The 20,769-nt window shown below is 36.2% G+C and overlaps 1 protein-coding gene across 1 annotated transcript in view; it reads right to left on the bottom strand.

Moving 5' to 3' along the window:
- Window positions 1–20,769, bottom strand: part of LOC107671876 (plexin-A1-like) — a 255,769-nt gene that overhangs the window by 62,989 nt on the left and 172,011 nt on the right. The window contains exons 11-14 of the mRNA XM_016464878.1: window positions 10,787–10,883; window positions 7,767–7,957; window positions 1,186–1,337; window positions 473–593 (exon numbers count right to left, since the gene is read on the bottom strand). Coding sequence (XP_016320364.1) covers window positions 473–593; window positions 1,186–1,337; window positions 7,767–7,957; window positions 10,787–10,883 — 561 coding nt within the window. The remainder of the gene's footprint in view (window positions 1–472; window positions 594–1,185; window positions 1,338–7,766; window positions 7,958–10,786; window positions 10,884–20,769) is intronic.

Genomic DNA, 20,769 nt, shown 5'->3' with positions numbered 1-20,769 from the left:
TTCTAAAAGACGAGATAACTTGTCAATGGCGGGGAAAGAGTTAATGACAAAGATAAAATAAAAAAATGGCTATATTGTGATTTATTAATATAGTAATTATTATTGAGAAAGGAAGTGGAGGAAACAATGCAACGTTGCCAAGTGATTTTTCTTTGGAACCTTTAGAAAATTTTAACTCTATTTTCTCAGAATTGACTTTGCTGACTTCATCGACTTCAAATGGGTGTAGCTCAGGCATTTTTTGTCTGATTTCAACAAATCATACATAATTTTAATTTTAAATGTATCATTTTAAAATGTAATTTTTTCCTGTAATGGCAAAGCTGATTAATAGAATGTTAGAAATAAAGGTAGTGCATTTATTCACAAGTTTGGAATTATATGCATCCAATTTGCATTTAAATTATCCAAAAGACAGGCAGATCTGAATGTATCTGTAGGATTAAGTGTCTCCAGACTCTTAGACACTCACCACAAAGGTGAAAGCCCTGGGTGAGAGGGCTCTGTAGTCAGCCAGGCAGTCTCTCACGCATACCTCCACCTGGGCTTCCTGTACGCGGTATCCTGTGGCATCATTCAGCAGACACACAATCCTGCAGAAGAGAAAAACGTTGGAATCCTCTTTAGGGTTTGTGATTAACAGCACCGCTAAGTTACCAAAGTCCTCAAGGGGACGAAGGTGAATGGATGGATTTATATGATACAGCACAAGTAAATATTATTACTATAATTAATCTGTGTCTGATTTATTAGTCGGCCCAGATGGAAGACTTTTTTCTGCATTTTCTACACTGATTTCTGCACTGCAAGGATTCTTGATTTAGATGTGGTAAAATGTGTTAAATGGAACTACTAGACACTTATGCTGAAAGAATAATCAGTAACAAGAACTAACAATGTATTAAAAATGCACTCGGTGGACTGAGTTTGACAGATTATACAATGAAACGTAAGAGTGTTATAGACTTATAGATCTTCTGAACAATTGACATGTTGTAGAATGCACAGAACACACTGTATTTCTATTCCTCAAAGCCTCGTTTTCATTTCTGCCAAAAACTAAATATGGCGGTAATCAAGTCAAGTCACTTTTTTATGTGCTTTATACAATAGCGATTGTTTCAAAGCAGATTCACAGTATTAAACAGGACAGACAAATTGAAGCCAAAAAACTGTTTTACCCACCTTTCCGCACTAACATATTCCACTTCAATAGGAACACAGGGTACTTTTCCCAGCCGAACACCTGTCATGATGTCTCTAAACTGCAGACCCAGGTTCTCTCCGGTGATGGTGAGACTGGTTCCGCCTTGCCGTGGACCGGTCTCAGGAAACAGCTGTACAATGAGGAAAATAGAGACATTAGTTTGACTAGAGATAGAGGAGGATATTTAACTGACCATTATACAACAAACCACATTTTCTTTTTGGACTTAGTGCCATGATGGGCAGAAGAGCAGAAAACAAGACCAGGAAATGTAGAAAAAAAAAATAGTCTGGGCATTTAAAAAAAAATAATTTTTTTTAAACATATAGAACATATAATGGACCTCTGGTCAGTGGATAGGTCTTGGCATTGAACCCTGCCTGTACCTCCTTATAGTCTCGCAGTTACAACACAAACTTAGATGCCTTGCATTTTAATGGAGACAAATCACCCCTTGGCGCATGGGAGCAGAAGCCCCTGATGCTGGGCTTGGTGAGACACCTCCCTCCAACTCTCCCTCCATCCATCCTCTAATTGAAACTTATTACCCAGGCTCCCGGATCCACGCTTCAGAGCCGTATGGCGCAAGGCAGTAGGATAATGTGATTTATTTAGCTGGATTATTCTCCGTAACGAGGACAGGTATGGCATGACAAAACAAATATGGTGAATGATGTGCAGTGGTAACAGCAGGACGGTGCTCCGTAACAGCCATCATGAGGTAATTACAGGTACTCTGTACACCTGATCTCCCGACCACAAGGTCTCTACAGAAACCTGGAGCCAGGCCTCGACTGCATCACTGCCACAGTGCTGGGGGCCTAGAATAGAGCCTTGGGGGACCCCTTTGTGGAAAATTATGTAGCATAGCAAACCATGTATTCAACAAGTGTGAAATTAGAATATTTGCAATGAAATTCTGTTTTTAATTTTGATAGTGCCTCAGCCACACTGACAACTGAAAATAATTCCCTTTCAATTGGAATCTAAATTAAACTGGCCACACAACACAGGAAGTCGAAGTAGAATTTGATCTGGAATGGCAGGAAAATTAAATTGAAAGAAATTCAACACAGTTTTCTGGGAAGTTACATGTTTTTCATTTTGGTGCATAAAAAAAAAATAAAAAAATAAAATAGAGCAGAAGATTTAACTGACCATAAAACAGCAAACCAAACCAAATAAAATAATTGTTTATCTATGTATATATTTATTATTAGTAGTATCAACCATCCATCCATCCATCCATGCATGCAGCCACCCAGCTTTTTAATTTTTTACCTTTCTTTATCCTGGTTTGTCAAACAAGCATTTACCATAAAATCGTAAATGGTATATGCATTTCTTTGAAATTCAAGTAATTTTAATTCCACATTCTTGAATTCAAAGTTGGAATGTGAGAGGCATTTTCAATTCAGTTCTGAATGGTGTACAAACCTGTTGCATATATAACTGGCAAGAGCTGGCCAACTCAGATTGGCTTGACTGACTACACGCAACTTCCTTATGCCTGGAACAAGGCTGGGAGTATTGATACAATGAGCACTTTTAAGAAACAACAATTCACTGGATTCGCCAAATTCCATAAACAGCACAGGCTGGTTGCTTCACATATTGATCAAAATAAGCTGCAATGTAGAGCCGACATAATGCAAGTCTGGCCTCGCAAAACTCCAGTAACCCCAGGAACCGGTCAGTACAGTTATAATGCCTCAGTCCACACTGCAATGTCAATACAACAGCCCAAGAAGCAAAATTAAATCCAAGCTGTTTTGATAGAGCATGTACTGTAATACAGTTGTCTTGACCTGAAAATCACAGAATTTGGACCGAATCCTGTCGCTCGGGATTACAGTAAAATTAACCTAAATTAGATGTCTTTTATTATGTAAAAAAAAAAAATAATAAATTTATACGTTTCTAATTAAATCAGCCTTAGAGCGAAATGATAGATAAAAATAATATCTCTCAACACAAGTGGGAGAACACTAATATACACACACGTTCTCCCCCAGGACCTTGTTAAATTATACACAGTTAAGTAAATCTCCCTTCATTATCAGCTGTGGGTAACGATACATTTCAAAAAATATATGCAATTACTGAGATTAAAGTGCACCAGAATGCATGAAGCCTCCTGCCGGTTTCCAGTGGCAAGATTATTACTGTTTGTATGTCGTATTCCCCCAGCCCTCCGCCAATAGGTGGGAGGATGACAATGGCGGGAGAGTGGGAGGACTCAGAAAAGACGGCGGGTGAAAGAATAGAGGCAGATTGGGGCATCTGAAGACCCCCGTCTTCCAGATCCCATCCGCCCACAAGCCACCTGCACGGTATGTGAGGCTTAACGCTTTCCTGATGTTGCATTTGTCTGCTGTCTGTCTGTTTGTCAGTCTTTCCCTGATCTTCATCAGCAAGGTGTCTTTCATCTTTTGGCAAACACAGAAATGCAGCATGAAAAAAAAAACAGTTGGCGACAAATTGCAGTCAAATTCCACTTGTTGAAACATCTACTTGCGCTGTTCAGCCAGACATGCAACACAGCTCTGTCTGGCACCCCCTCTTCCGTACGTCTACAGCTGCATGCTTCCTGATGTAATTGAGGTTAAGTGTCTTTGCTTACGGGTACAACAGCTTCACTTGGGATTTCACCCAGAAAACCTCCTATTTATAGAGCCTCCACCAATCTGCTGAAGAATGGAAAAATGCATCAAAGTTCTGCCATATCTGTCGCTTCAGTTATGTAGCTTTCCGGGGCCCTAATTTGCTTCCTTTTTCCCTATTTTCCCATCCAATATTGCTAGTTTGTAGCATATGTTCTCAAATCCCTCTCCCCCTAAGCCAATCTTAGAGCCTCGTGTAGACCATAGAGTCAAAAATTGGCTTTTTGTACAGAACGATGCCAATAAAGAATACAGCATAACGAAACAAGGAGGGGAAAGCGGCCTGTAATTGGTTTCAGAGGGGTTGTTTTACATGTAGCTTGGTGGTGTCCAATCATGGCCAGACTTGGATGGGCGGCAGCAGAAGTCCGTCTCCCTAAAGGAACGTGAGGCTTAAGACTATTTTCATTTGTTACCTACATGAGGAGAACACAAACCGAATCATCCAATCAGAGGCCTACCGCCTCTCGTTGCCTGTCTGACTTAATCTTGCTGCATGAAAAACAAGGCAGAACAACATGTATATTTGACATATTTCAGTGTCAAAGCTTATCAGAGCTGCTTGCTGTTGACAGAGGAGTGATAAGGGTGTGTGTGTGTGTGTGTGTGTGTGACAGAGAGAGAAAATCCAAGCTAAAGAGAAGGTTGTTTGCTAGAAGAAACCTTGCTGTTACCCCCGTTTAGGTGCGTTTTCCTCTGCTGTAATTAGAAATGGAGAAAATCTACACTCTGAGCAAGCTAATGCGATATCGATGCCAAAGAGGTGCATTTTGGGAAAAACAAGAGGCTAGGGAGCAGCTTAGAAAGGTATTTTCCCCATGATTGTAAGGGTTTCTCTACTCGGTATGTTGCAAAACTTATGGTAACTGCCATTGAGATGAATGGGAAAGCTAACGGCTAGCTCTCTCCACGTATTATAAACTTCTATGGCCCTTAGAAAAAAAAGAGCACAACTTTGACGTCAGCAGACAGCTTCAACTGAGACGCAAAACAGAAGACAATAAGACAGACATAAAGCAAATTCAATTACTACACATACCCAGGGGTCTCTCTGAGGAGACAGAGACAGAAAATCCCATTTTAAATACTCTATTCCAAATGAAATTAGAAGCTTATCCACAGGCTAATATACTAAGTCACATGACTCTGACATGATTGGAGGAGAAGCAAGGAAATGAGCATGGTAGGAAAGGACAGACTGCAAGAATATATATAGCGATAGCATACTATTACTTGAGTTAGGATATTATATATAAACTTAATGCTCTGGGCCAATAAATGATTTGTACTGTTAAGTAAAATTAATTTAATAACGTTAACTGTTAATTGCAAAAAAAGCTGAAATGTGATGAAAAACGCCAGCTTAAAGTTATTTCAATTAAACAAGACAACATTTAAACACTGAAGTTAATGTACTAAAATTACTAACTGGATCACTAAAACTAAAATAAAAATGTCAAAAGCACAAAACAAAATTGCTATAAAATAAAAGTATATTCTTACTAAAAAAATTTAACAAATTAAATACAAAATCAAAAAAACTATAATAGTATTTAAATAATACTAACACTGATATCTTGACAAAAACATGAAGTTCAGAAAGAATAAAACCCTAAGTATGCTACGTAAACTAATGATGGTAAATATCCCCACTGACTATTTAGCGGATGGTTTGATTTGCATTGCTAAATATCAAATTATCATTCTCAAAATTTGAATTAAACCATTGAGTGCCTAATACTGGGCCAACTGCCTACCAACTCCCTTTACTCCACAAAGACAATTTTACTCACATTTGGCGAGTGTTTATTTTGGACGTTGTTCACTACCCTTCTGTATTCCCTCTAATAACATCAGAGCTATACCACAAATGTCCAAAAATGTGTCTGTGAAGGAAGTACAGCCCCAGTTTTACAGAGTTCCGTTGGTTTGAACACATTAAATGCATTGTATTTCCGTCTTTCACAACTTAATTTTCATCACTGTAACTCTAAATCAAACATGGCGCCGTTTTCAATGATATTTGGTCACGAGACCGATAGAATTTACAATGCTTAATGTCATGTGTCTAAAGACAACAAATATCTGATTTGAGAGCAACTTTGGAGAGGAAAATCTGTGGATGACTACTAAAATTGACTTTGTTCTTCACATAAAGCTATCGTAGGACTTCAGAAGACTTGGTGGTTCAAACCGATCAGCTGATTCAATGTGAACTGAAAACAAGCATACACCATTCCCTTTCTTTGTCTCTACCTCTTCCTTCATTCAAGCTTTCAGCTCTGGTTATAGAGCGATAAGTAAGCAGAGAGACAGGCATGAGCTAACGGATTAGCAACTGTGCCACTGGCAATTACCCAGTATCAGGGGCTAATCTTACTGAGAGACACCGCTGTCTCACAGACTGCCAGCTGCCAGCACTGGCACACCACAGTATATTAGCATCAATACACCGCTGCACGGCAATAAAAGCACAGCGAGGGATTTGTTTGGCACGGCTGCTGTAGAAAACCTAAAATGGAGGTCTATTGTTTCTTTTCTTAGACGAAGAGCATCTGTGTTATATAAAACTGAGAAACAGTACACCATCGTTAGCATACAGGAAGTAAACGTATGGCTTCTATGAATGGACTTTTATGATGAGACGTCAAGAGGGAAACAACACAAATTTGTTCAAAAAAACTTTTATAATAAACCTTCTAAATTTATGTGACAAACAGTGGTGTTTAGTAAATATGACACTAAACTTACAACAGCTTATAATAGAAGTAAATGGGGCCAAATCATACGTTTAACAACTTAATTATATTATATAATTATATAGTTTCAATTACATCGCCTCAGGACAAACACAATTTACATAAAAAAAAACACACACACACTAAACCTGTTTGTGTGAAGTTACAGTGCCGTTCAAAAGTTTGGGGTCAGTAAGTTTTTTTTATTTTAATTTTTTTGGAAAGAAAAGACTTTTATTTAGCAAGGATGTATTGAAATTATCAAAAGTGACAGTAAAGACATTTATAATGTTACAAAAGGTTTCTATTTCAAATAAATGCTGTTCTTCTGAAACTTCTATTCAGCAGAGAATCCTGAAAAGAATGTATCACAGTTTTCACTAAAATATTAAGCAGCGAAACTGTTTTCAACATTGATAATAATATAAAATGTTTCTTGTGCACCAAATCAGCATATTAGAAGGATTTCTGAAGGATCATTTGACACTGAAGACTGGAGTAATGATGCTAAAAATTGCAATAATATTTCGCAATAATACTGTACTGTATTTCTGATCAAATAAAAGCAGCCTTGGTGAGAAAAAGAGACTTTAAAAAAAAAACTAAACATTTTAAATATCTAACTGAATTTTGAACAGTAGTGTAAGTGCTTACATTTTTTTATAGATGCTTTGCATTTCTGATTTTACATGCTCCGAAAATTGGTCCCATTCACTTCCATTGTAAGTGCCTCACCATAACCTTGATTTTGAAGGACAAAACTTGTATTGTTTTTTGTGGAAATCAACATTATGCCACAAATGCATAATTCATTTTATTTCTTTAAAATCCATAGTTTTTTTTTTTTTACAAAACCACAATGGTGCCCAGAAGGACTTCAATGTCATACATTGTATATAATGTATACATTTTAGGTACACAAATGTAAAAATAATCTTGAAAGGAAACATAAAGCTACTTAAAAACCTAATACAGTCAAAAAATTTACTTAATAGGTTCTTTGCTGAACATAAGATGCAAAGCACCACTGAAGAACCTTCAACACTGCTCTGCAAAAACAACACCTGTTAAATGCTCACAAAATAAAAAGTGTGTTTGACAGCCTTGTAAATACTGAATGTGTTAAATGGGGTGTGACAGAATGGAAGCGGGTGCTACCTTGTTGATTTTGGGGTGCGCGCAGCGACTGTTTCCTGCGCTGGGGTGCATCCAGATGCTCTCCGGAGGAGCACACTCCTGTCTCAGAGAACACTTCTTCTCCTGCACGCACCAGCCGCAGTCGAACCGAGGATCCGCTTTCAAACACATCCCACAGCTGTCCCGCATGGCGTAACACTTGTACAGGTGCGCTGCCGAGAGAAAGAGAGATAAAGACAGGGATAAATAAGCACGCAGAGCATAGGACAAAACCTGCGACCACACATCAGATGAATTCTATATTAATGAGCGAAGTTGCTTGGCAACCATAAACCGTCTACAGTTGAGCTAATGAACTATATTACTCGACTGAAGAAGTGTTTATCATCATTATTAGACTTAATAAATGTGATCATTGTTTAAACACCAGTGTGTCTTTTTCATATTGCTGTTGCCACTGTTTTAGGCGTGAGTTACAGTGATCCACCTGCATCTCACAATAAGCCTAAATACACCCCTTTTACTGTGGTAAAATCATGTAAAACTTTAGAAGTGGCTTGTTTAATTAACAGAAAAAGCAGTACCAAGGTAAACTAATGGTATCAGATGGTAATGTCATATATATATATATATATATATATAAAATAGCCAACAATACATTGTATGGGTCAAAATTATCAATTTTTTGTCTATGCCAAATTTTATGCAAAAAAATCATGCCAAAAAATCATAAGGATATTAAGTAAAGATTATGTTCCATGAAGAGATTTTGTAAATTTCCTACTGTAAATATATTAAAACTTAATTTTTGATTAGTAATATGCATTGCTAAGGACTTAATTTGGACAACTTTAAAGGCGATTTTCTCAATATTTAGATTTTTTTTTTGCACCCTCAGATTCCAGATTTTCAAATAGTATCTCTGCCAAATATTGTCCTATCCTAACAAACCATACATCAATGGAAAGCTTATTTATTCAGCTTTCAGATGATGTATAAGTCTTAATTTAAAAAAATTTAACCTTATGACTGGTTTTGTGGTCCAGGGTCACAGATGAGTTTATCCACGCAGCCAATACCTGTTAACGGTAATGATGTGATTTGCTAAACTAAAAAAAAATGAGAGCACAAGTACATTTTGCTTGATCTAAAATGTTTAACTAGTTACCTTTGACTGTAAACTGACAGAAAGTGTGATTAAAAGTTGGATGATGTATGAAACAAAAGGTATCACCTCAGCTACAGCTAACAATTAGCGAATTACAGATGTTAAATTCCCATTGTAAAGAGAAAGATGGCAGCTTCAGGGGACTGGGTGAATGTTCTGTTGGCTGGGTGTCTTAGACTGCCGCCGGACTTCAAAGGAGACAGTGTATCCATCCGTCTCAGCCTCATGCTAATCTGATTAGCCACGGCTAAGCTTAAAAGTAGCGCTGCGCTAATTAAACTGAACCAAATGAATGATTTAATTACATTAACATTTCCATTTTACAGCAGGGCAAAGCTGGGTTTTTTCTCTTGCAGCGTGGCGAAGATGGATACATTCATTGTGCTATAAAGACGGTGCTGAGAGAGAGAGAGAGAGAGAGAGAGAGCGAGGGAAATGTGGGCCATATCTCAGCATCCTGAAAACAAGAAAATTTGCAAGTTGCTTAAGATATTAAGAGTAGTTTTCAAAAAATATATTTTGAATTAATCTTTAACCCCATTTTGTTTTCTTGTTCTATGCATTTTTAAAGAACAAAAATGATTAAGAAAACATTTTTTGCTGTGCAGACATCCTTTTAAGACACCAATAATAACTTACTTTTATTATTACATACCATTCATAGGTTTGGGGTCAATACTATTTTTACTTACTTGCTTACTTTATATTTACAAACTAACTAACTAACTAACTAACTAACTAAATAAAAAAATAAAATAAAGGAAGAAGTATATTATGCACACCAAAACTGCATTTATTTGATCAAAAACAGAACATTATTTGAGTAAAAACAGAATATTGTAAATTTTCTTTAATTACTATTATATTTCATTAAAATTTGATTCCTATGATTGCAAAGCTCAATTTTCACCAGCCATTATTACAGTCTTCAGTGCCACATGATCATTCAGAAATCATTCTAACATGGCGATTTTGTACTCAAGAAAAAAAAATATATATTATCATCAGTATTAAAAACAATTGTGCTGCTTAATATTTTGTGAAAACTGTGATACAATTTTTTCAGGATTCTTTGATAAACAGAACGTTCGAAAGAACAACATTTTTAGAAACCGGAGTCTTTTGGAACATTATAAATGTCTATGCTGTCACTGTTGATCAAACTTTTGAAAAGTAGTACAGAAATGCTATCATAAACTGAAAGGACATTTATGAATTAATTTACTTCTTTCAGCCACTCCATCCAACCAAAGTGAAGCATACATCTGTGCTACCTTCAAAAACCGGCCAGACAGGATATTACACAAACATCGGACCTGAAAGTAGCATTTTTTATGTTTCGCAGACAGCAAAGAGATGGGAAAAAGAAGAATGGAAATGCGTGATATGTGTCACCATCAGTCAAGGTGCTGAGATCTTGATTTGGCCCAGGTGTGGAGATCAATTGAATGGTCCTCTGGAGTCACTGTTCACTCACCGCTCTCTCTCTAAATAGCTCTTTACCAGCCTGACACTTGAAATATTAGCAACAAATGGACCTGGACTCGACCCAAAATGACCAAAGCGGTCATCTTGAGTTATTTGGAGAGTCAAGTTGATAGCCATTGAGATAGGGATGTGATCCCAAAACCACACTTTCTCTGCTGCCACCCTTTTCATTCTTTCCAAATGAGGGTTTCACGTGGTTTCTTATTGTTTAGCAGCAGCGAGCTGCAGTCACAGCTCAGGAAGGACCAGATAAGCTGTATGGAGAGAAGTAAGGCCTGACATGCAGCCAGGCATAAAACTGGCCTAATTTGTCTTCACAGACATACTGGAGAGAGGTGTGGATACACAAAAAGAGCTACTATAGAGGAACAGATGTGACTTTTACCTTGGATATTGTAGGGGTTGTCAATGACGAAGTCTCCATTCCACACAACTGAGAGATCCACCGGCAAGTCGCTGATGTCATTTCCTTCATAGTCATACTGGAGATAGAGGGAAAAAAAAGAAAGATAGACATGATTCCATGCTGTTCTTCACACTTGATGTTTTCTTTTGTACAGTATGAGGCCCCATCAAGCAGAAATCCTGTCATAAAATAAAGCAAAAAGCCACAAAAGGTTATATTTTGTAACAGGTAATAGGTGTTCTTAAACAATTTCCAATAAATACTTTATAGACATTTTAAAACCTGCAAAAATGATTGTAAATTGATCTGTAGTGCTCATGTGGGGAAATATGGATTTTAATATGAGTCTAGGCTTTTCCAATCCGATTTCTCCTGCTTATCACCATCATTTCCTGTCTCTAAAGTCTGCATATCCACCATAAAAGACAAAAAGGCAGAAAATAAAACTAGTAAATGACACACTGAACCGCTGCAGCTCGCAACATTTTCAGATCCGATTACTCCCACTTCTTATCATCACTTATCACTTCCTGTCCTTGCTCTACAGTTTATCCACTAAAAAGACAAAAAAAGGCTCAAAATACCAAAATGTGGGAAAAATTAGTTTGAATTAGGCTCTCAACATTATTCAATCCCATTACCCTCTCTCTATTGTGTTTCCACCCACTAAAAAAAAAATAAAAAAATAAAAAATCAGGAAATATGTTTTGTTTTATTTTTAGCCATAACGCCATGCCCTCTGTCTACTAAAAAGACAAAAATACCTAAAACAACAGCAACTTGCAGATTCAAACTTTACCATTACCCACACTTCTCGCCATCTTTTCCTGTTCTTTCTTTACATTTAGGTAAAATCTGCTAAAAAGACAAAACGGTTTTAAAATAAAACAAAAAGTTGACACATTGAGCTGTGGTGCTTATGTGGTAAACACAGGTTTGAATCAGATTTTTTTTTTCTTGAACCAACTGTTTCTATTTTTACTTGAGACAAAAATGGCAAAAATGCTGGACACATTCAGCTTGTAGTGTTAATGCAGTAAATGTGAGTTTGAATTTGGCTCGCAAGATTTCTTGATCCCACTTCTTGCTATCTAATTTCCTGTTCTCCCTTGGTAGACATGATTAACCAGTAGAAATTTGTCAACAATTTGTCTATCGCTGTTACACACTCACATGGCATTGCTGTGCTACGCGGTCACAAAAACCTATCGTTTGCATCTGTTTTTAAGCAATGCAGTTTAAAAACAAGTGATTTTAAGCCATTAAAATGCAATCAGCAGTGAAAGAGAACTCTTTTCACTATATGCGCAGTATTGAACTATCAGAGTATTGAGTTATTTTTGCATTATTATAGGCCTTGAACCGTTAAATACACACTTGTATGTGTAAAAATTCCCGTCTTTGCAAGTATCCTCACAAACACAGTAAGTAAAAGCAAACAGCCGAGAAACAAAACAAGTATAACAGTACATTGGAACCGGGCAGCTCTTAAAGTGACAGCAGTCTAATATTCCTACTGTCTGTCGTTCATGTTAATCAAACAACATAAGAGAGAAAATCTCTCACTGTTCTTGACTAAATCATTTTCGTGAGACTGTCAGATCAATATGGGGGGAGGTGAAAACACTCCACCCTGACAGCAGCCTCCTCTCTATGGCCCCTCTCATTCACACACACTCCTGATAAACAGCAGCAGACATTCAGCACACTTACAGACGAGGTTCTAGTATCAGAAACCGTCTCATCAAGTAGAGCTACTGACTCAGAACCAGCATGCAGAGAGAAATGCAATTTGTCTGCACGGGCTCGGCCGTTTCTGGATGAGCGGAGGGGTCGGGGAGCGCACGGGAAAGAGGAAGCGAGATGGAAACGGGGAGGAAGATGGGGCAAAATAGATCAAGGGTGCGTTGGTGAGCTCAAAAATCTAAATTGCAGAGCGGAAGCCATTAATTTACACATGAAACAAGTGGTGGAGTTTAGGCGTGAAGCGTGTTGCCTGGACATAAGTGAAATTGGCATTTCCAATTTGCTTTCTGACACATCTCATTTGGCTTCAACTGTCTCTAACATACACACACACACACACATATGTGCGCGCACACACACATATATGTGCGCGCACACACACACACACACACACACACACACACACATAATAGTGACCACTGAAACTGAGGTCGTTTTTTTAAAGATTACTTGAACATACATATTACATGTCAAGTCAGTTTTTTTTTGTGCATTTCAAATGTGTAAAGATCCTGATGCAATCTTTAATGTAACATTTTTGCTTCAACTGTCTCTAACATACACACACACACACACACACACACACACACACACACACACACATAATAGTGACCACTGAAACTGAGGTCGTTTTTTTAAAGATTACTTGAACATACATATTACATGTCAAGTCAGTTTTTTTTTGTGCATTTCAAATGTGTAAAGATCCTGATGCAATCTTTAATGTAACATTAGAACAGAGTTTTTGTGCAGAAACTTTTGCAAACCCCCTCAACGTCATTCCAGTCCTGTATGGTTTTCTTTATTCTGTGGAATAAAATTGAGAAATTATGAAGAATGTAATGCTTTTTCATGCAAATAAGGAGGACTGGATTTTTAAAGCTATAAAAAGGACTCATTATGTGTAATTTCTATTTATTTATTTATTTGTCAGTCAGTAATGTGTTATTTATTTATCAGCTCTCACCAGTGTTATTTTAGAATTATTTATAAACTATTACAGTATTTATTATTTTGAATTATATTTTATTAGTTTTAGTTTTAGTAATTTCGTTAAGTGCTTTAGTCATTTTTATTCATTCTTTCAATAGTTTTAATTAGATTTATTTTATTTCAGTTTCAGTACTTCAACTGCAGTTATTTGACAATGCAAATAACATTTTATGTTTTTCATCTAATATTTAGATTTTATTTCAGCTTTATTTAACAAAAATATTTCTTAATCATTTAAATTTTAGTTAATAATAACAACCAGCTTTCAGAATATGAAAAAGACTTGAATGTTTTGTTCACTTCCAAATAAGCATCTTTTACTGTAGGATTGCTTTCAAAGACATATGTATTTGTTATCTTTCGAAACTACGAAAAGCATTCTGAATTATCCATCAATAATAAGATTTTGGAAACAACCGGAAAAAGTGGTTAAGCACAACAAAATAAGTGTTAAAGAGTGGACAAGTGAATACAGGACTGGCTTTGTTCACATGGCACATAAATCCGATTTTTTTCTCAAATCTGATCTTTATGACTTTACCTGTCTGTCAAGTTACAAGTGATGAAATCAGGTCCGTTTCTTCTGACAGTGCAGTCAATATCCGGTGCATCCACATCGGATGCCGAGCACTGATTTAAGTGTCAGTGCGACGGCGAGAGACTTACTTCTGCTATAACTGAGTAGCTGTCACCGTGGAAAGCGAGGACGGAAAACTGAAAATTGCCTTTGCTCATGTCCATCACGACATCTCGCCATGACGAACTCACGAAGCGCATCAGACGACATAAACATCAGAGGGATTACAGCACTTACACGCATCTGAAACATCTCACGTTCACTCGTTCATCATTTAATAGATGAATGCCACATCTGAACTCACGTGCAAACATTTGTGGTCGATAAGATTTTTTTTCATGTTTAAAAACAGTAAACATATAAAGAGCATGCTCACCAATGCTGCATTTATTTGATCAGATATTATGAAATGTTATTACAATCTAAAATAACTGTTTTCTATTTTAATATTTTTAAAAGTGTCATTTATTCCTGTGATGCAAAACTGAATTTTCAGCAGTCATTACTCATCTCAAGTATCACATGATCCTTCAGAAATCATCCTAATGTGCTCATTTGGTGTGCAAAAAACATTTTATTATTATTATTATTATTAATGTTGAACTCAGTTGTGCTGCTGCTTATTTTTGTGGAAAATATGATAGAACGTTCAGAAAGGACAGCTGTTTTTTATAGAAATGTTTTGTAACATATACATTTCTTTGTCACTTTTGATTAAGTTAATCCATTCTTGCTATAATAATAAGTGTGTAAAATATAATAATAATAATAACAACAACAACAATTGATTATCTATCTATCTAAATTTAAGGGGGTCTGTATACTTTCCGTACCCACTGTATACATATATATATATATATATATATATATATATATATATATAATTCTTTTCTGAAAGGTAAACAAATTAATTATGGCATAAATCACATAATAAAAATTAGTAGAAATCTAGTCTCACAATTAAAACTGAACTGCATAGCAAAAAAAATCTAATTTAAATTAAATAACAAACCATATGAATGTCACTGTAATCAGATTTATTATTGGTTGGTTCAGAAAGAAAGAAAGAAAGAAAGCTTTATCACTTGAATTTGGGAATTATGTTAGTCAGATTTCAAACAACATATAAATGTAAACAGCTTTTTAGCTTTTAACTTCAGAAAAAAACATTGTCGGATACGCATAAAAGAGATATTTGCTGCCTGTCTGAACAAAACCAAAGAGTCAATTGACGACTCTTTGAAAGACGCAAGGTCAAGGGTTAACCGCTGAACACCCAAGTCACAAGGCCTTTCTTTTGACAAGCAGTGACAGCTTCTCTCAACGCTTGGATTTGATCAAACACATCCTCCACGCAGACCGCAGATGACCTCCACGCTTCCAAACACACATTCTTCCCTAAGCAGACGTGAACCCTCACACTCCTCCTGCCTACGTCTCCTCACAAGCGTCCCAGCTCCATTAAACTTTAAAGAGCTCCAGCAGTCCTCCCACACATACATCGCGTCTTAACAATGGCCGTCGCTGTTCTCTGAGGGCCGTCCAAAAACATAGATATGATTTATTCATATCATCATTAACATGCCTTTGACATTACACTACACGCTCACCTCAGACAATCGCTGTATTCGATGCTAATCGCGGTGGTTAGATCATGTGACTGAGGTCATGTGACTTTTGGTGACCACAAAGTGGCTGGAAACAACTAAAAGGCGTATTGTTCTTTACCAAAAGGTCACATATGCAGTATTTATCGAAAAGGTGGTTGAAAACAGTGGGCTCTGTTTCGTGAGAAAGGCCAACGTGAGAGGAGCTCGGGGAGAACTGTGCGTCTACTTCAGACTGGATGAATAATAACGCTCATTATTCAGCCCGTGGTCATCGTGGAGACATGGTGGAGAGTAATTAATTGCTTGTGCAAGTGTGAGTTCCCATGAGGCCGATGGAGGCCTCCAACACAAGGTGAGGAGAAACACGCACATGACCCAATTAAGAATAACCATGATCCGGCAACTTATTCCATACGCGCCGAACCTCGCGCACATGCACACGCAGTCTTTAAAAAAGCCCCTCGGGTGCTGAGCTGACATGACAGGTGTTGATAAATGTCAATGTCTGCTAGACTGTGACTTTCTCTATATATTCATCTCTTTGTGATCACGACACCCTCACCATGCCACAGTTACGACGTAAAAATAATAAATAATATATAAATAAGTATAAATAAATAATAAAACATTGACCGAAATAAAATTGAGCTTATAACCTATACAATCATATTTATTTATTTATTTGTTTGTTTATCTTTTTGTTTATTTATTTTTTCATGACAATTTTTTCCCCTGACAAAAATAAGTCTAATTACTATAATGCACCTGGACATTTTATTTATGTATGTATGTATTTATTTATTTTTAATTGTTATTAAATTACCATTATTCTCAAAGGTTATTACTTATTTGATTACACTTAAATATAGTAATACAATTTTTTATTTATTAGCATTAATTAATTGAGCATTGCAGAGAGAAATGTGTTAATAATGAAAATAAATGTCACAATATATAATGTTCCTAAAAGCAGATTTTTAAATAAATAAATAAATAAATTTTCTATTACGGTGATCACTGCAGAGACAAATGTGCTAATCATGAAAATAAATGTCACAACAATTCTAAAACATTCTTAAAAGATGGTTTCACAAAAGGGAAAAAAGGATAAAAGCTCTCTTCCTTTAAATCTGAATTTTCTTTAAGACTAAACATCTTGTCAAATGTGACTATTTCTGCAGCATCTTTGAGGTCTTTGTGGTGCCACTTATGGCAAAGCCATCTTTGTAAACTGCATTGGAAAAAAGAAAATCAGGAAAAAAACGAATTTAACAAAAAGCAAAACTTTGCTTGTACAAGACTGAAAGTAAAGCTGTTTTGCAGAACAGAGGCTGGAACTACACACTGACCTTAAAAGAGAACAAGCAAGCATGAAACTAACTTCTGAACATGACAAAAGACGAGCAGAACTCCACTCATTATGCATCCAGTTATAATAAACCTATGAAAGCTGTAAGCAGTTGTGCATGTACAATAGTCTGAGAATAGAGTACCATATGAGTTGCATAGGTCCTCTTTCTTTCTCTCTCCACCTGCATGCCCAAAATGCATAATTACCCTCACAGGGGAAAATGAATGGAGGCCAGAAATAGAGAGACACATTGGGCATCTCCCCAGCCTGCGCCCGTCCTCTGCTGGCAAGCCCATTGATCAGGGGGATGGAGGGAAGGACGGAGCGTACGGATACGTGCGGGTGAGGCAGGAGATTCCGGGTCCATGGGGCTGGAAAGTGCCGATGTTAAGAAATCAGAGCAGCTGCTGGAATGTGAGGAGGGAGGGAAGAAAAAACGCCGCCTTTTGTGTGGGTCAGTCTTATATAATTAGTCATTTTGATAGCATACCTGTGCGCCTGGGTAAAAATAACACATCAGCACATCGGGAGGGGGTTTAACACACACACACACAAACACACACACACACACACACACACACACACACACACACACACACACACACACACACACACACTTAATACAGACTAATTTATTATTTTGGTCCTACAGAACGAACAGTGTCATTGTTAATTGTCAGTAAGAATCTTATGAAATACTGTTGTTGTTTTTTTAAGGTAAAAAAAGCACTTTATATTTTTCATGTAAAAAAATATATACAATTTAAATATACATAAATATAAAAATATAAATATTCCTATATTATAATTTTTAAGTCAAAAAGTATGTTTTCCTATTTTTATTTGAATTGTATAATAATAATTTAATCTTTTTATAAATATATTTTAAAAATTAAAATATTTTTTTCATATGTTAAATTACACATTAAATTTCATACGTTTACTTGCATATACACCTATGTCTTTTTAATGCTTTTTAAATTATATATATGACATTTTAAAGTAAAAGTAAAAATTACATAAAAATAAAATAGAAAAACATATGAAGGAATTAAGAAGGAACATTCCTGTATTAAAAAAAAAAAACTGTAAATATTTCACTGGCTGCAATTATATAATAAATAAACCATATTTTTGTTATAATAGATTAAATGTCCAATAAATATAAATGTAATATATTTTTATACATAACACATTGCACGCTAGTGATTTGTAGGTTGCTGAAATCTCTAAACAGAGCTACTTTTGAAGAGGGGAAAAAAAGCTGTCTTAATGTATTTGTAGCTCATTATGCAGAGTTGTTTTATTGGTGCAACTGCTGTGTTGTTTTTCGCAATGAGAGTGTTTTCGTCAAGTGGCTGAAGCTCTTGAATTAAGCTCGGAGCTCATGGTGAATCTTCTTCCTAGCAGGAGCTCGGCTCCACAGGAGCGTCTGACACACTCTTAACCCCGCTGTGGGAAGCAACTGAGACTCCTTCAGTTATTCTTCTCTCCCTCTCGCCGCAACATACGAAAGCTGCTTCCCGTTCCCTTCCTCAAAAATGATGACCCTCCTCCTGCTCCTCAGCTCATTTCCCCTCCTTCCCTTCCGCCGAAGTGTTTGGGGAGGAACTGGTGTGTCGAGTCTGATGCAAACCATCTCTCTGCTGCACGGCTGCAATTCATCATCATTTTATCTACGACGGCTTTTAATTGGATCCTATCAAACTCTCCCGATAGTCCTCATTTTGCTGTAGACAGCATAGAGGAGATTCTGGCCGAGATTTTTCTTCCCTTTCCCCCCTCCGTTCCTTTCCATCATTGTGTTTTCTCTGTCAGTCTCTCGTTCTCTCTTTCCCGATCATTTATCTGAGCTGAAGGTAATGTTGTAAAGCAGAGTCTGATAGCATCAGCCTGTTCTGTTCATCTCCTGGGTCCTGAGCTGTGGCGCTCCGAGAGAGAGAGAGAGTGACTTTAGGCCTCTTGTCTCGTCTTTTATACACCCATCTTCACTCCTTTATTTGATTTCCTCTCCTCTACCTCTTTTCCACCAAATTTGAGCTGGTGCCAGGGCAAAATCTACATAAGTTGCCCACAAACATATAGTTGCCTTTGTTTATGAGTCTTAAAGGAACAGTTCCCCCAAAAAATGAACATTCTGTTGTCATTTACCTCTAAACCTACATGACATTCTTACCTCTGTGGAACACAAAAGAAGATCATTTGAAGAACGTTTCAACTGTTTTTATCCATACAATGAAAGTCAAAGTCCCAAACGGTATTGAACCCTATTGACTTTCATTGTGTGGACAAAAAAAGAAGACATTTATCAACATATTGCATTCAGTGGAAGAAAGTTCAGTTGTAGAGGTTTGGAACAACATATTCGTAAACAGGTGAGTAAATGATGACAAATTTTCATTTTTGAGTGAACTATCCCTTCAAGGATTTTACACTAGAATAGGGTTGACTATTACCACACAATAAACACTGTAGCTATATTTTCTCCCAAATTGTACATTTGTAAAATGTTATTACTAAAAAAATAAATAAATAAAAATAAAAATAGCATAATAAAAATAAGTAATACATAAATAAAAATAAATTATAAATAAATAAATTACATATAAATTATGGTATTTTTGTAAGTATTGTGCACTAACAATGAATGACAGTTTTTTTTTACAACATTTATTAATTCTTCAATAATATTAATTTATAACATACTACTTATTTTCTATCACAAATTAAAATAAATTGATACAACATGAAATGCTAAATCTGTATCAGAAATTAGCATTTTTTTTGTCCTTTATGAATCTTTAGACTCCAAATTTGTTAGAGAATGAGCAAAAATTTAGAAATGAGCAATAACCTACATTAAAAAGTGCTGTAAACTAGGGCGGGGCAATATGTCAAAAATATCTTATCGATAATCGCCTTTAAAAATAATGCGATATCTGATAATATTGTCTACGTAAGCCCCACCTCCACCACGCCCCACCCCCGCCAAGACAACATTGCCGACATGCACCATAAACACACACCATGTTCAGTTTGGTCTTAATTATTGCCACAAAGTTTGGTTTTACTTTTCTTAGTTTGGGCTTAAACTAACAGAAAACATTAGCTTTGCTGTTATTTTAGTGTTGCTAATAATTTCCACTCTTCTTATCAAATTTGTGATTGAAACGAATTTCGTTTTGTGAGGAGAACTGTTGAGGAAAAATAATAGAACCCAATATTAAGTTCATCATGGTGAAGTTGGACATTCTGGCGGTGATTGTAAGAATGATAAATGCATGTTGATGTCATATAATAATGTCTCGAATAAAATATGCCTATTTTCCGATGTTTCTCTTTCTTTTTGGCATTATCGCCTGTGTAGACACTTTTTATGATGGTAAGTTTAATTTCCTTAATTATAACAATTGCAGCGTTATTTTTAAACTTGTAGTCAAGCTATAACGTATATTTGATATTTATCATGTATGACTAAAATCATGCAGGGATTAAAAACGAATTTTGAGCAAAAACGTAAAGTTTTTTTTTCTTTCTTTCTGGTAGCCTACTAGTTCAGAGGTCTCTTCTGGCCCGTTTTTAACAAAATAAAAATAACTGCTTTATTTATTTAGAAGCAGGGTAATTTAAATTTCATTTTTGTATTGTAATTTTTATCATTTTTATTTTATTAATCAAAATACAA

This window comes from Sinocyclocheilus anshuiensis, unplaced genomic scaffold, assembly GCF_001515605.1.
Source record: "Sinocyclocheilus anshuiensis isolate Anshui unplaced genomic scaffold, SAMN03320099.WGS_v1.1 scaffold1089, whole genome shotgun sequence".
NCBI lineage: Eukaryota > Metazoa > Chordata > Actinopteri > Cypriniformes > Cyprinidae > Sinocyclocheilus > Sinocyclocheilus anshuiensis.
This window is presented reverse-complemented; position numbering and strand designations above follow the sequence as displayed.